General features: G+C 50.0%; 1 protein-coding gene across 1 annotated transcript in view; it reads left to right on the top strand.

Moving 5' to 3' along the window:
- The window catches only part of rreb1 (ras responsive element binding protein 1), a 47667-nt gene extending 36581 nt beyond the window's left edge, over positions 1–11086 (top strand). Inside the window, exons 7-8 of the mRNA XM_033014590.1 lie at positions 6056–6784; positions 9203–11086. Coding sequence (XP_032870481.1) covers positions 6056–6784; positions 9203–9552 — 1079 coding nt within the window. The 3' untranslated portion in view covers positions 9553–11086. The remainder of the gene's footprint in view (positions 1–6055; positions 6785–9202) is intronic.
- The last annotated feature ends 1818 nt before the right edge of the window (positions 11087–12904 follow it).

Below are 12904 nucleotides of genomic sequence, written 5' to 3'. Positions count from 1 at the left end.
TGTAGCTGCAGCCCTGGTGGAATGAGATTTAAATATTAGTATCCACCCCAGCCTGTGTTAGAACCTGTTTCAGCCATCATGAGATGGTCTGGACCGACACTCTTTTGTGTGGTTGCTTATGGCTGACTAAAAGTGCCTTCTCATTGCCTCTGATGATTTTCGTTTTCTCCATGTATAACGACAAATGTCTTACTATACAGAGACGATCATCTGTTGGGTAAGACCTAAATTCTATATTGAGGCCTGCTGATCCCTGTCTGTTCTGCTTTACTAATTCATAAATATGAAACGTAATATTTTCAGATGAAGAAGTCATGTTGTCCAGTCTTAATTTATGTAATGACTGTACCCTTTGTGCCGTGACCAATGCCATTAGCATGACTGTTTTTAATGTCAGTCTATGTAGGGACAGAGCTGTTGCTGGAGACCAATTCCTGAGCATCTTCAGGACAATACTCACATCCCATATTTGGGAGTACCTGGTTCTTGGGGGATTGGTATTAAAAATTCCCCTCATAAGTTTTGTTACCAGTGGGTGAGTTCCAACAGAGTGACGCTCTGTTCCTTGCCATAGATAAGTCGATAAGGCACTTCTGGCGCAGTTGATGGCACTATAACTGAGCCCCTCATCATAATGGAGGCCTGCCAGGTACTCCAGAACAGACGGGATGTTCATATCTCTGTAGGTGATGCTGTTTTTGTGACAATACATCTCCCACTTCCTGATATAGACCAGATACTGTTTTTTGGTGGACTGTCTGTGGCCCGCCGAAATCATGTTCACTGTTCGGTCCGTCAGTCCCAGCTGTAGTAGAGGTATTTTTAAACTCTACAAATTAATAAATTCAAATAGTTATGGCATGGGTGGCTATCCCTTGTTTACGGGATGAACCAATAAGTCTGGTCTATTCGGGATGGTGATACATGGTTCTAATACCATGTTCATTATCACTGGGAACCATGGTTGAGTAGGCCAATCGGGTACTACCAAAATACCAGACGCAGAGTCCTGCTGTATTTTCCTTAATACCCGACTGATGAGGCAGAAAGGAGGGAATGCATAAATAAACAATTTCCCCCCCCCCAATGCAGCGAAAATGCATCTGTCGCCGCTGCCCCAGGGTCTGGTTCCCATGAAACATAATTTGATAACTGGTGATTAAGCCTGGATGCGAATAGATCGATATTTGGTGTTCCATATCGTGCTGTAATATCAGCAAATACTTTTTATTCAACATCCATTCGGTGTTTTCATTAAATTTGCGTGACCTGGTGTCTGCCACTAAATTTAGTTTACCTGGTAGGTAAGTAGCTGATATCCAAATATCTCTCTGGATACACGACTGCCAAATTGTATTAGCAGATTGTCACATGATGTCGATTTGTTTCCACCCATGTGGTTGATATATGCTACCACGGTGGTATTGTCAATCTGTAGTCTAACATGCTGGTGATATGACCCAGTACAATATGACTTTAGGCCATAGAATGCACCCAACATTTCCAGGTAGTTTATGCCCAGTGTGAGTAATAATGATGCCTCCTGAGCAGTCCATCTATCTCCACAGCTGGAGATGGAATTGGTGGCACCCCAACCAAGTGCACTGGCATCAGTTTGTAGCACCATAGAAGGGTTGCTGATAATGATTGGATTGAAACAAAGCCAAATGTTATCTATCCACCATTTTAGTTCCATTATAGCTTTGATTGGTAGCTTCATTGGTCTGTCAAAATGGCCAGCATTGATTTTGAGTGCTTGTATTTTTGCTCTCTGTAAATGTTGGTAATGTAAAGGTCTAAATTGTGTGGCTGGAAAAGCAGCCACCATTTTGCCAATTACTTTTGCTACCAATCTGATGGACGGTTACTGATGTCAATGAGGTTATTGCAAGCCTCTATTAAGTCTATAGCCTTTCCCTTTGGCAAAGTCACCGACATGTGAACTGAGTCAATGGTGAACCCCAAATAGTCCATAGTAGTGGAAGGCGTTAATTTAGATTTAACTGGATGGATAATAAACCCCAGTTTCAAATAACTGTTTTGTGGCTGTTATAGTTTGTTTGGCCAATTCCAAAGTTTTGCCCACAATAAGTATGTCATCTAGATATGCCATGACCATGTGTTTTTGTTTCCGTAGAAACGCTAGGACTGGTTCCAAAATTTTTGTGAACAGCCTGGGGGCTGATGTTAACCCATTTGGCAGCGCTCTATACTGCCAGAACTGTCCTATCCAGTTGAATTTTAAGTAACATATGTGGTCACCTCGTATAGGCACTGAATAGTATGCATCTTTTAAATCGATGCTGGCCATGAAGTAACCTTTGGAAATTAATTGTTTAGCAGTAACAAAGGTTTCCATTTTGAAATGAATATATTGTACAAATGTATTCAATTTGGTCAGATCTATGATGATGCGACAACCACCATCTTTTTGTTTTTGGTAAATATATTGGACACGAATTCTAGCGGTTCGTGTTGGGTTTTTTCAATTACACCTTTGCTCCATGCATTCAGAAAGGAGTGTAATCTCCCCCCCAACCTCCATGCTCCCTGTATTTTGTAGGGAACCAGACCCACCTACCTCCATAGTTACCAGTGGCAGGTTTACTTCTTTTAGTAAGTTCTTCGCTGATGTTGATGCGCTGGTGTCTGGATTTGTGGTTTGGTTGACGTTAGAAGTCCGCGTATTTTCCAGGAAGGCCGGCCTGGGCCATGGCCTAAAAAGACTCATGTTTTGTGTACCGGGCCTTCGAGCTTTCACCAGTCGGTCTTGCTCTACTGGTGGGTGCGTAGGGGTGCTGTCTATGGCTGTAGTGGGTTTTTGATGGAGTCCCTTTTATCAGTCCCAGGGTTTTTGCTTCCTCATCGAGCTCCTTGACTTGCTTCGATAGGTTGCCTCCAAATAGTAGTATCGGTGTCTTGATGTGGTGTCCAGTACAGCCTGTTCTTGTAGCTGGTTTAGAGACATATAGTCTATACTGGCAGCTAGCTTTTGCTCCAGGTTTTGGCCAGTCTGGTCTGGCTGTATGAAGTTGGACACCATGTCCAGTAGGTGTTCTTGTTCCTGCACCCCCTGCACACTTGACTTTCTCTTCTGCGAACCCCTCTTCAGGATCAGCCCAGAACTGACCCGCAGTACTCCCCTCTGATGAGGGAGAAGCACTGTGCAGCCCTACAAGAGGTGCTGCTGTGGGTTTGCCATAGAGCCCACTGTGACCCGACTCCATCTCCCGGAGCCTGTCACGTTGGAGCAAATGCTCCACACACCGCTCCATCCGGCTCCAGCGCTCACGGTCGCTGGCCGCCCGCGGTTGCTCAAAGTCGGACTCCTCTGAGTCCACGACTGATGGTTTTTTGTCTTGCCTTACCGCCCGGCCGCGGAGTGGATCTGGCCGGTGCGGAGGCGACATCGGGCACAGCTGATCCCATTATAGGTGATTCAAGTGCCGCTGGCCGCTGCTGGCCCACCAGCTTTGTCGCAGCCCTCGTTGGTTTCTTCGACTTTTCCATGCTCCCTACCTGTAATCAGCATGGGAAAACACAAAAAGACCGCAGAGTACTCTTACCTGCAGGTCCTGGTTTAAACTGTCGCTACGGGGGAACGTCGTTCCACCCCGCCTCCTGCCGTTTTCGACTTGTCAAAGTCGACAGCCCCATTCTGAATAGTCTCCCGCCCGGCCGTGGTGTTCTGGCTGGCGCGGGACCAAAAGTCGGCACAGCTGATCCCACTTACGGGGCTTGTGCCTTCAGCTGCTGCTGGCTCCCGCAACTTCACGGTCCTCCCCAGCCAGCTTTACTCGCAGCACTTGTGGACACTATTTTGTCCAGCTTCCCCCCCCTGTGTAAAAACAGCGCGGGGACAAAAACTACCGCAGAGTAAATCACATACCTGCAGGTCGCGGTTTCAAACTTACCGCTGCGGGGGAACGCTCCACCCCGCCTGTCGTTTCGCAAGCGTGAAAGCGATATGCCACGCATGCGTCCTGGCGGGGTTCTTCACGTAGTCACTCACGTGACTCCGAAGTAAAATTCCAGAGACTCACCACTCTGTGTGAAAAATGTTTTCCTCATCTCGGTCCTAAAAGACTTCCCCCTTATCCTTAAACTGTGACCCCTTGTTCTGGACTTCCCCAACATCGGGAACAATCTTCCTGCATCTAGCCTGTCCAACCCCTTAAGAATGTTGTAAGTTTCTATAAGATCCCCCCTCAATCTTCTAAATTCTAGCGAGTACAAGTATTCTTTCTACGCAATGTATAAGAGTCTGAAGAAGGGTCTCGACGTCTTTCTCTCCAGAGATGCTGCCTGTCCCGCTGAGTTACTCCAGCATTTTGTGTCTATCTTCGATTTAAACCAGCATCTGCGGTTCTTTCAGAGTATCTGATCTACTTATTTACCTTGGCACTAACTCGTTGATATGTCAGATTGTGTAGGACAAGAAGAGTCAAGAGTTTAATTGTTATGTGTACTGACGGCGGCACGGTGGAGCAGCGGTAGAGTTGCTGCCTCACAGTTGCCAGAGACCCGGGTTCCATCCTGACTACGGGCGCTGTCTGTACGGAGTTTGTACGTTCTCCCCGTGACCTGCGTGGGTTTTCTCCGAGTGCTCCGGTTTCCATCCGCACTTCAAAGACGTGCAGTTTGAAGGTTAATTGGCTTCTGGAACTTGTAAATTGTCTCTAGTGTGTGTAGGATACGTATTAGTGTGCGGGGATCGCTGGTCGGCGTGGACTCGGTGCCCCATCTACACCAGTCCCACCTGCCCGCATTTCGTCCAAGTCCCTCCATGTACCTGTTGAACTTGTTACGGTACCTGCCTCCATTACTTCCAGCAAGATGGACACAGAGTGCTGGAGTAACTCAGCAGGTCAGGCAACATCTGTGGAGAACATGGATAGGTGACGTTTCACAGAGTGCTGGAGTAACTCAGCGGGTCAGGCAGCATCTGTGGAGAACATGGATAGGTGACGTTTCACAGAGTGCTGGAGTAACTCAGCGGGTCAGGCAGCATCTGTGGAGAACATGGATAGGTGACGTTTCACAGAGTGCTGGAGTAACTCAGCGGGTCAGGCAGCATTTCTGGAGAGAAGGAATAAGTGATGTTTCGGGTCGAGATCCTTCTTCAGAAGGGTCTCAACCCGAAAAGTCACCTATCCATGTTCTCCAGAGATGCTGCCTGACCTGCTGAGTTACTCCAGCACTTTTAACCTATGTCTTTTATTGTCCATCAAAGCTAGTCTCATTTGTCCACATTGGGCCTGTATCACATAGAACATTTACTATCCCTGCATCTGCATAAATATCGTTATAGTCCCGGCCTCAACTACCTCCTCTGGCAGCTCGTTTCATACACCCACCACCCTTTGTGTGGAAAAGTTACCCCTCAGGTTCCTACTAAATCTTTCCCCCTTCACCTTGAACCTATGTCCTCTGGTCCTCGATTCCCCTACTCTGGGCAAGAGACTCATCCCTGCTAGAGACTCAACCTATCTATTCCTGTCATCATTTTGAGGACCTCCCTAAAGTTCACCTCTCAGGCTCTTGCACACTGCTCTACAACACTACCCAGAGGCCGACCATTCACTGTGTAGGTCCTGCCCTTGTTCGACGTCCCAAAATGCAACACCTCACACTTCTCTGTATTAAATTTCATCAACCATTCCTCCGCCCACCTGGCCAATCGATCCAGATCCTGCTGCAATCGTTCACAACCATCTTCACTGTCTGCAAAACCACCCACTTTTGTATCATCAGCAAACTTGCTAATCTTGCCCTGTATGTTCTCATCCAAATCATTGATGTAGATGACAAACAGTAACGGGCACAGCACCGAACCCTGAGGCACTGCATTAGTCACAGGTCTCCGGTCCGAGAAGCAACCTTCCGCCATCACCCCACTGACCCCCCCTCACTGACCCACTGACCTTCCCCCACCGACCCACTGACCCCCCCCCCACTGACACCCCCATTGACCCCCCCTCTGAACCCCCGTTGACCCACTGACCCTCCACCCATGACCCTTCACCCTTGACCCTCCCTCTGCTTCCTCTTGCAGGAGCCGACCCTGGACTTGGTGAACAGGAAGATTCAGCCTCGGCCCGGTCCGCCCCTCCCTGCGGCCCCCCCGGGTCTCTGGGTGAGGGGGGGTGCGTGGGGCGTGAGCGTGAGGAGGGGGATGAGGAGGAGGAGGAGGTGCAGAGCAACAAGAGCCTGGATCTGGACCTGGCCAACAAGATGCTGGACTTCAAGCTGGAGCCGGGCCCCGGGGCCCAGCCGGAGCCCAGGAGCACCTGCCCCACGTGCGGCAAGAGCTTCAAGTACGCCGCCACGCTGGCCCGCCACAGCAAGGCCCACGCCGGAGACCGGCGGCGCGAGCTGCGGCTGGCCGGCAAGCGGTGCCCGCGACGAGGAGCCGAGCAGGAGCCCGCCAACCCCCAACGCGGCCCCAGCGCCGCCCAGCGCGGGGCCAACGGCCAGCACGGGGCCAACGCACAGCGACGGGGCCCCTCCGACCCCCAACGCGGGGGCCCCGCCGACCCACAACAAGGGCCGGAGCTGGGGGGCCCGGAGGAGGAAGGGAACCCGGAGGAGGAAGTGGGGGGGCCGGAGGAGGAGGAGGAGGAGGAGCAGCGGCGGCAGGCCGAGGTCCCTGAGGAGAGGAGGAAGCTGCCGGCCGCTGGGCCCGGCGCATCGAAGGCCGACAAGAGGAAGAAGGTTTGCAGCGTCTGCAACAAGAGGTTCTGGTCTCTGCAGGACTTGACACGACACATGCGGTCACACACAGGTGCGTACACTCCACACCTCCTCACTCACTCCACACCTCCTCACTCCACACCTCCTCACTCCACACCTCCTCACTCCACACCTCCTCACTCCACACCTCCTCACTCCACACCTCCTCACTCCACACCTCCTCACTCCACACCTCCTCACTCCACACCTCCTCACTCCACACCTCCATCACCCATTACCTCACTCCCCGTGTTCCCTGTGTCTCAGGGACGACAGATGGCACAATGGGCTAAGTGTTCGGCTGGCAACCGGAAGGTAGCTGGTTCGAATCCCGCTTGGAGTGCATTCAGTCGTTGTGTCCTTGGGCAAGACACTTCACCCACCTTTGCCTGTGTGTGTGGATGTAATTATGTGAAGCACTTTGGGGTCAATGCAAGTTGACTAAAAATGTGCTATATAAATAAAGAAATTTAAATTTAATTTAAATTCAGTTTATAGGAGCAAAGAGGTCCTTCTGCAGTTGTACAGAGCCCTGTGAGGTTATCCACTTTCGCAGCAAAAACAGGAAGGCAGATTATTATCTAAATGGCGTCAAGTTGGGAAAAGGGGAAGTACAACGGGATCTGGCGGTCCTTGTTCATCAGTCTATGAAAGTAAGCATGCAGGTACAGCAGGCAGTGAAGAAAGCGAATGGCATGCTGGCCTCTATAACAAGAAGAATCAAATATAGGAGCAAAGAGGTCCTTCTGCAGTTGTACAGGGCCCTAGTGAGACCACACCTGGAGTATTGTGTGCAGTTTTGGTCCCCTCATTTGAGGAAGGACATTCTTGCTATTGAGGGAGCCCAGCATAGGTTTACAAGGTTAATTCCCGGGATGGCGGGACTGTCTTATGCTGAGAGAATGGAGCGGCTGGGCTTGTACACTCAGGAGTTTAGAAGGATGAGGGGGATCTCATTGAAACATAAAAGATTGTTAAGGGCTTGGACACGCTAGAGGCAGGAAACATGTTCCTGATGTTGGGGGAGTCCAGAACCAGGGGCCACAGTTTAAGAATAAGGGGTACGCCATTGAGAACTGAGATGAGGAAACACTTTTTCTCATACAGATTGGTGAGTGTGGAATTCTCTGCCTCAGAGGGCGGTGGAGGCCGGTTCTCTGGATACTTTCAAGAGAGAGCTAGATAGGGCTCTTAAAAATAGCGGAGTCAGGGGATATGGGGAGAAGGCAGGAACGGGGTACTGATTGGGGATGATTAGCCATGATCACATTGAATGGCGGTGCTGGTTCGAAGGGCCGAATGGCCTACTCCTGCACCTATTGTCTATTGTCCTCCCCACCCCCTCCCTCCCACCCTCACCTTCCAATCTCACAAGGACCCCACTTCTTCCACCTCCCTACCCCATCTCCCCCCTCCTCCTCCCCATCTCTCCCCTACATTCCCCCACTATTACTTCCCTCCTCTTTCCCCTACACGCCTCCGGGGGTTGGGGGTGGACAGGTGCAGGGAGAGTGGGGAACGAAACAACTGATGGCCGGACCCCTCAACGGCCTTGATGTTCGAGGGATCTCGGGGTTGCAAATCCGCGATCAGAGACGCTATGGACACGGGCAGAGAAATGGCAGATGGAGTTGAATCTGTTTAACCAAATGTGAGGATGTTGCACTTTGGGATGTGGGGGTTGAATGTAAGGGGAACATCTACAGTTCATGGCAAAACCCACTCGACAGTATCGATGTACAGAGGGATCTTGGAGTCCAAGTGCAACTGACCACAGTCTCCTGACATGTTTAAGAAGGAACTGCAGATGCTGGAAAATTCGAAAATAGACAAATAATGCTGTAGAAACTCAGCGGGTGAGGCAACATCTATGGAGAAATGGCTCTTGAGTGTCTACCGCATCTGTGCCTCTCGGAATGTTATACACTTTCACAGAGTCTCCCCTCCATCCCCAGGTAAAGCCAGTAACATCCGATCAAGGATAGTCCGAGGGTCACCGATGAGGTAGATAGTAGTTCAGCACCGCTCTCTGGTTGTGGTAGGATGGTTCAGTTGCCTGATAACAGCTGGGGAGAAACTGTCCCTGAATCTGGAGGTGTGCGTTTTCACACATCTGTACCTCTTGCCTGATGGGAGAGGGGAGAAGAGGGAGTGACCGGGGTGAGACTGGTCCTTGATGATGCTGCTGGCCTTGCCGAGGCAGCGTGAGGTGTAGATGGAGTCAATGGAAGGGAGGTTGGTTTGTGCCACTGTCTGGGCTGCGTCCATAATTTGCTGCAATTTCTTGAGGTCTTGGATGGAACTGTTCCCAAAACACCCGAAACGTCGCCCATTCATTCTCTCCACAGATGCTGCCTGACCCGCTGAGTTACTCCGGCACTCTGTGCGTGTGTGTGTGTGCGTGTGTCTAGCGTGTGACGATGTGGTGCGTGTTCCTAGACTGATCGTTTCCCCGTGTGTTTTGGTGCAGGTGAGAGGCCGTACAAGTGCGTGACCTGCGAGCGCACCTTCACGCTGAAGCACAGCCTGGTCCGCCACCAGCGGATCCACCAGAAGGAGAACACGGCGTCGCGCAAGGCAGCCGCCGCCGCAGCCACCCCCGCCACCGCCACCACCACCGCCACCGCCGGCACCACCGACGACGAGGAGCCGTGGAGGAGCGACAGCGACGGCTCGGGCGAGGAGGAGAGCGAGGGGCCGAGCGGCCGCACGCCCTCCCCCTGCTCCCCCCCGGCGCTGGACGGGGTGGAGGGGCCCGAGATGGAGGAAGCGGGAGAGGAGAAGAAACCTCTGACTATCTCAACGCCGGTCACGGTGTAACCCGCACTCTCCTTCACGGGATATCCCGGCACAGTGCTGTCCCCTCCCGTCCCCCCCACCCCCCCTCTACACCAGGGGGGGGGGGGGTTGGGGGGGAGAGAGAGTTCAAAGCTGGAGAACGCAGAAGGAAAATCCAGTGAGCTTCACACAGACTGAAATATTTGTACCTTTAAAGTGCCTTACTACATAATTACCATGCACGCCAGGTGAACGGACACCCTAGCGCAGACTGCGGGCTTACGAGCAACAACTCTGTGGAGTATTTAAAACTTCCTGTACAATAGAAACATTTTTAAAAAGAGAGACGCGACTTGTTCGAGGGGCATCGGCCGCTCCCGCCGTCAAAATAACTACAGATGGACATCGATCTACAGACAGCAACTACTGAACCGTCTTCCGTCAACGACTTTGCCGCCAACACTGACAATCTTTCGGGGGGGGGGGGGGGGAACGACTACTTTTTTTGGGGGTTTAGAATGAATTTTGGGCACAAAGTCGCCATCTCAGCGATTCCCTGCGGTTTTGGAGAAAGCCAGTCGGCGTCTGGTCCTGGCCTGGTCAGCTCTGGTCTGGACCTGGTTCTTTCCTGGTCTGGTCTGGTCAGCTCTTGTCTCGTCTGGACCTGGCCTGGTCAGCTCTGGTCTGGTGGGGTCAGCTCTAGTCTGGACTTGGTCTAGTCTGGTCTGGTCAGCTCTAGTCTGGACTTGGTCTGGTCTGGTCTGGTCTGGTCAGCTCTAGTCTGGACTTGGTCTGGTCTGGTCTGGTCAGCTCTGGTCTAGTCTGGACCTGGTCTGTTACTGGTCTGATCCAGTCTGGTCCGGTTCAGTCTGGTCTGGTCCTGTGAGCCGGCACTTCCCGCTGCCCACAAATTGTGTGGACTTAAAGCTGGAGAACAAAAGCAGAACCGTCGTCCTCAGGTCACCATCGATCTCCCACTGCCCGCTACAGTGAAACAGTCACATCAATTGCCAGCTGTTTTATTTTTGTTTCCCTCTCGTTAAATCTTATATCGGTATAACATCGAATTTCTTTTTTAAAACCGAGTCTGCTCTTTACGTTTTAACATCGACCTCCCCCCCCTCTTCCCTTCTCCCCCTCCCCCTCCCTCTCTCATCCCCCTCCCCACTCAACCCCTCCCCTCAACTCCCCCTGTGATCAATTGAGAATAAGCCATGGACAACATAGATGAGAAACACACACACACACACACACACACACACACACACACATGTGAGTGTGATCCAGAGTGCCCACTAATCACATGATTTGGAGCTTGGAGCAAGTAGTCCCTGTCTGTACCACCCATAGCTTTTTTAATCGCCTTTGCCACATTTTATTGATATTTCTATTAGCCGATTTTTTTTTTTTTTTTGATGTTTGATTGTGGAAATTATTTTTTTTTTGGTAACGTCCTCTTGTTTGGAAAACTGTGAAAAAGGAGAAGCTGTTCCTATTTGTATTGACCGGGTGAATCGTAGACTAGATTGCATGTTGGAACTCAATTATTTTTTTTTTGTCTGTCATGTTAACTTTTGTCATTTTTTTTTTGTCTGTCATGTTAACTTTTGTCATTTTTTTTTCTCCCCTTCACCATCTCTCTCAGGGTTTTAATGGACGAGTTGTTTTTTTTCTGTTATGTTGCATCTACTAATAACCGCATCACTTTTCTTTATTTCCCTTCCACTTTCGAGACGTGAGACTGAGACACAGATGAATCACTACAGGAGGCACTTTGGGCAGAGGGAGGAGAGGAGGAGGGGGGCGAGTCTAAGAAAATGGTTTACAGCTCGTTTAGACAGATAGAGAGACAGAGAGAGAGAGAGAGAGAGAAATAGCCACTGCACTGAAATTAAAAAGCTTTTTTTTATTATCTGAGGTTTAGTGAATTTCTGTCTTATTTCCAGAGAGGAAAAAAATCAAACTTTAATGGGGGAAGTGAGAATGCATTAACCCAGAAAACAAATCCAGAATCCATATTTTGTTTATGTAAAGGGATCCTTTACTGCTGCTAAATGATATGTATACAACTGGTGTATTAAATACAAACACAGAATCACAGTTTGGGTACTTCCAATGCAAGATTTATTATAGCTGTTCTGTATCAAACCATCTAAGCAATAAAATGTTATACTTGTTACCTGCTGGACTATTTCTCTTTGAACATAAGGCGTAGGAGTAGACTAAACCCCCCTGTCCCACTTTCCCGAGTTCTTCATGAACTCTCCCGAGTTTTCCCCTCGATTCAAACTCGGGGGATATCGGAGAATGTCGGTAGCGAGCTCGTAGGAGTCCGTAGATGTTTCATAGCAATGCCAGCCGTGGGAACTCGGGGTATCAGGTAAGTCGGGACGTTTTTTCAACATGTTGAAAAATGTCCATGAGTTAAAAAAAATAGCCCCGGTTACCTACGGACGGCTATTACCGTAATTCTCCGAGTTCGAATCCAAGGGGAAAACTCGGGACAGTTCGCGAGTAACTTGGGAAAGTGGGACAGGGGCTTAAGGCCGTTCGGCCCATCAAGTCTGCTCCGCCGTTCAATCATGGCTGATCTATCTCTCCCTCCGAACCTCGTTTTCCAACCCTCTCCCCCACAACCCCGAGACCTTTATTGATCCTTGGTCATCTTTTTTGCTCCATCTCTGCCTCTACCACTATTTCCACCATCTTTCTCAGCGATTTTTATTAAAATATTGCAAATGATAAATCATTGTAGAACGACAAAACTCACAGAGTGCTGGAGTAACTCAGCGGGTCAGGCAGCATCTGTGGAGAACATGGATAGGTGACGTTTCACAGAGTGCTGGAGTAACTCAGCGGGTCAGGCAGCATCTGTGGAGAACATGGATAGGTGACGTTTCACAGAGTGCTGGAGTAACTCCGCGTGTCAGGCAGCATCTGTGGAGAACATGGATAGGTGACGTTTCACAGACTGATGAGGGGAGACCTGATTGTCGTACATACATTGTAACTGCATTTAGCTGCCAGTTATTTTTGGATGGGGGGGGGGGGGGGAGGGCTTTGGAGATGCGGCAGAGGTGGTTTATTAAGTTTCTGAGACCGATTTAGAAGGTTTCAACTGCAGGGCTGGACAAGCCTGGACTGTTTTTCTTGGAACATCAGAAGTCTCGATGAGACCTGATAGGTGTTTAAAATTATGAGAGGCTGGTAGGAGAGACAATCAGAGCCTTATCCGCACAGTGGAACTATCAAATACAGCATTAACATGAGAAGGGCAAACTTTAAAGGAGGTGTATCGATGTTTGTGTATAGAAGTTGGGAGGTTATTTTGCAGTTGCTGCATACAAGATGTTGGTAAGGCCGCATTTAGAGTATTGTGTTCAGTTCAGTTCTG

This window comes from Amblyraja radiata, chromosome 2 (assembly GCF_010909765.2).
Source record: "Amblyraja radiata isolate CabotCenter1 chromosome 2, sAmbRad1.1.pri, whole genome shotgun sequence".
NCBI classification, from domain to species: domain Eukaryota; kingdom Metazoa; phylum Chordata; class Chondrichthyes; order Rajiformes; family Rajidae; genus Amblyraja; species Amblyraja radiata.
Note: the sequence above shows the minus strand (reverse complement) of the source record. Positions and strands in the feature narration are given on the sequence as shown.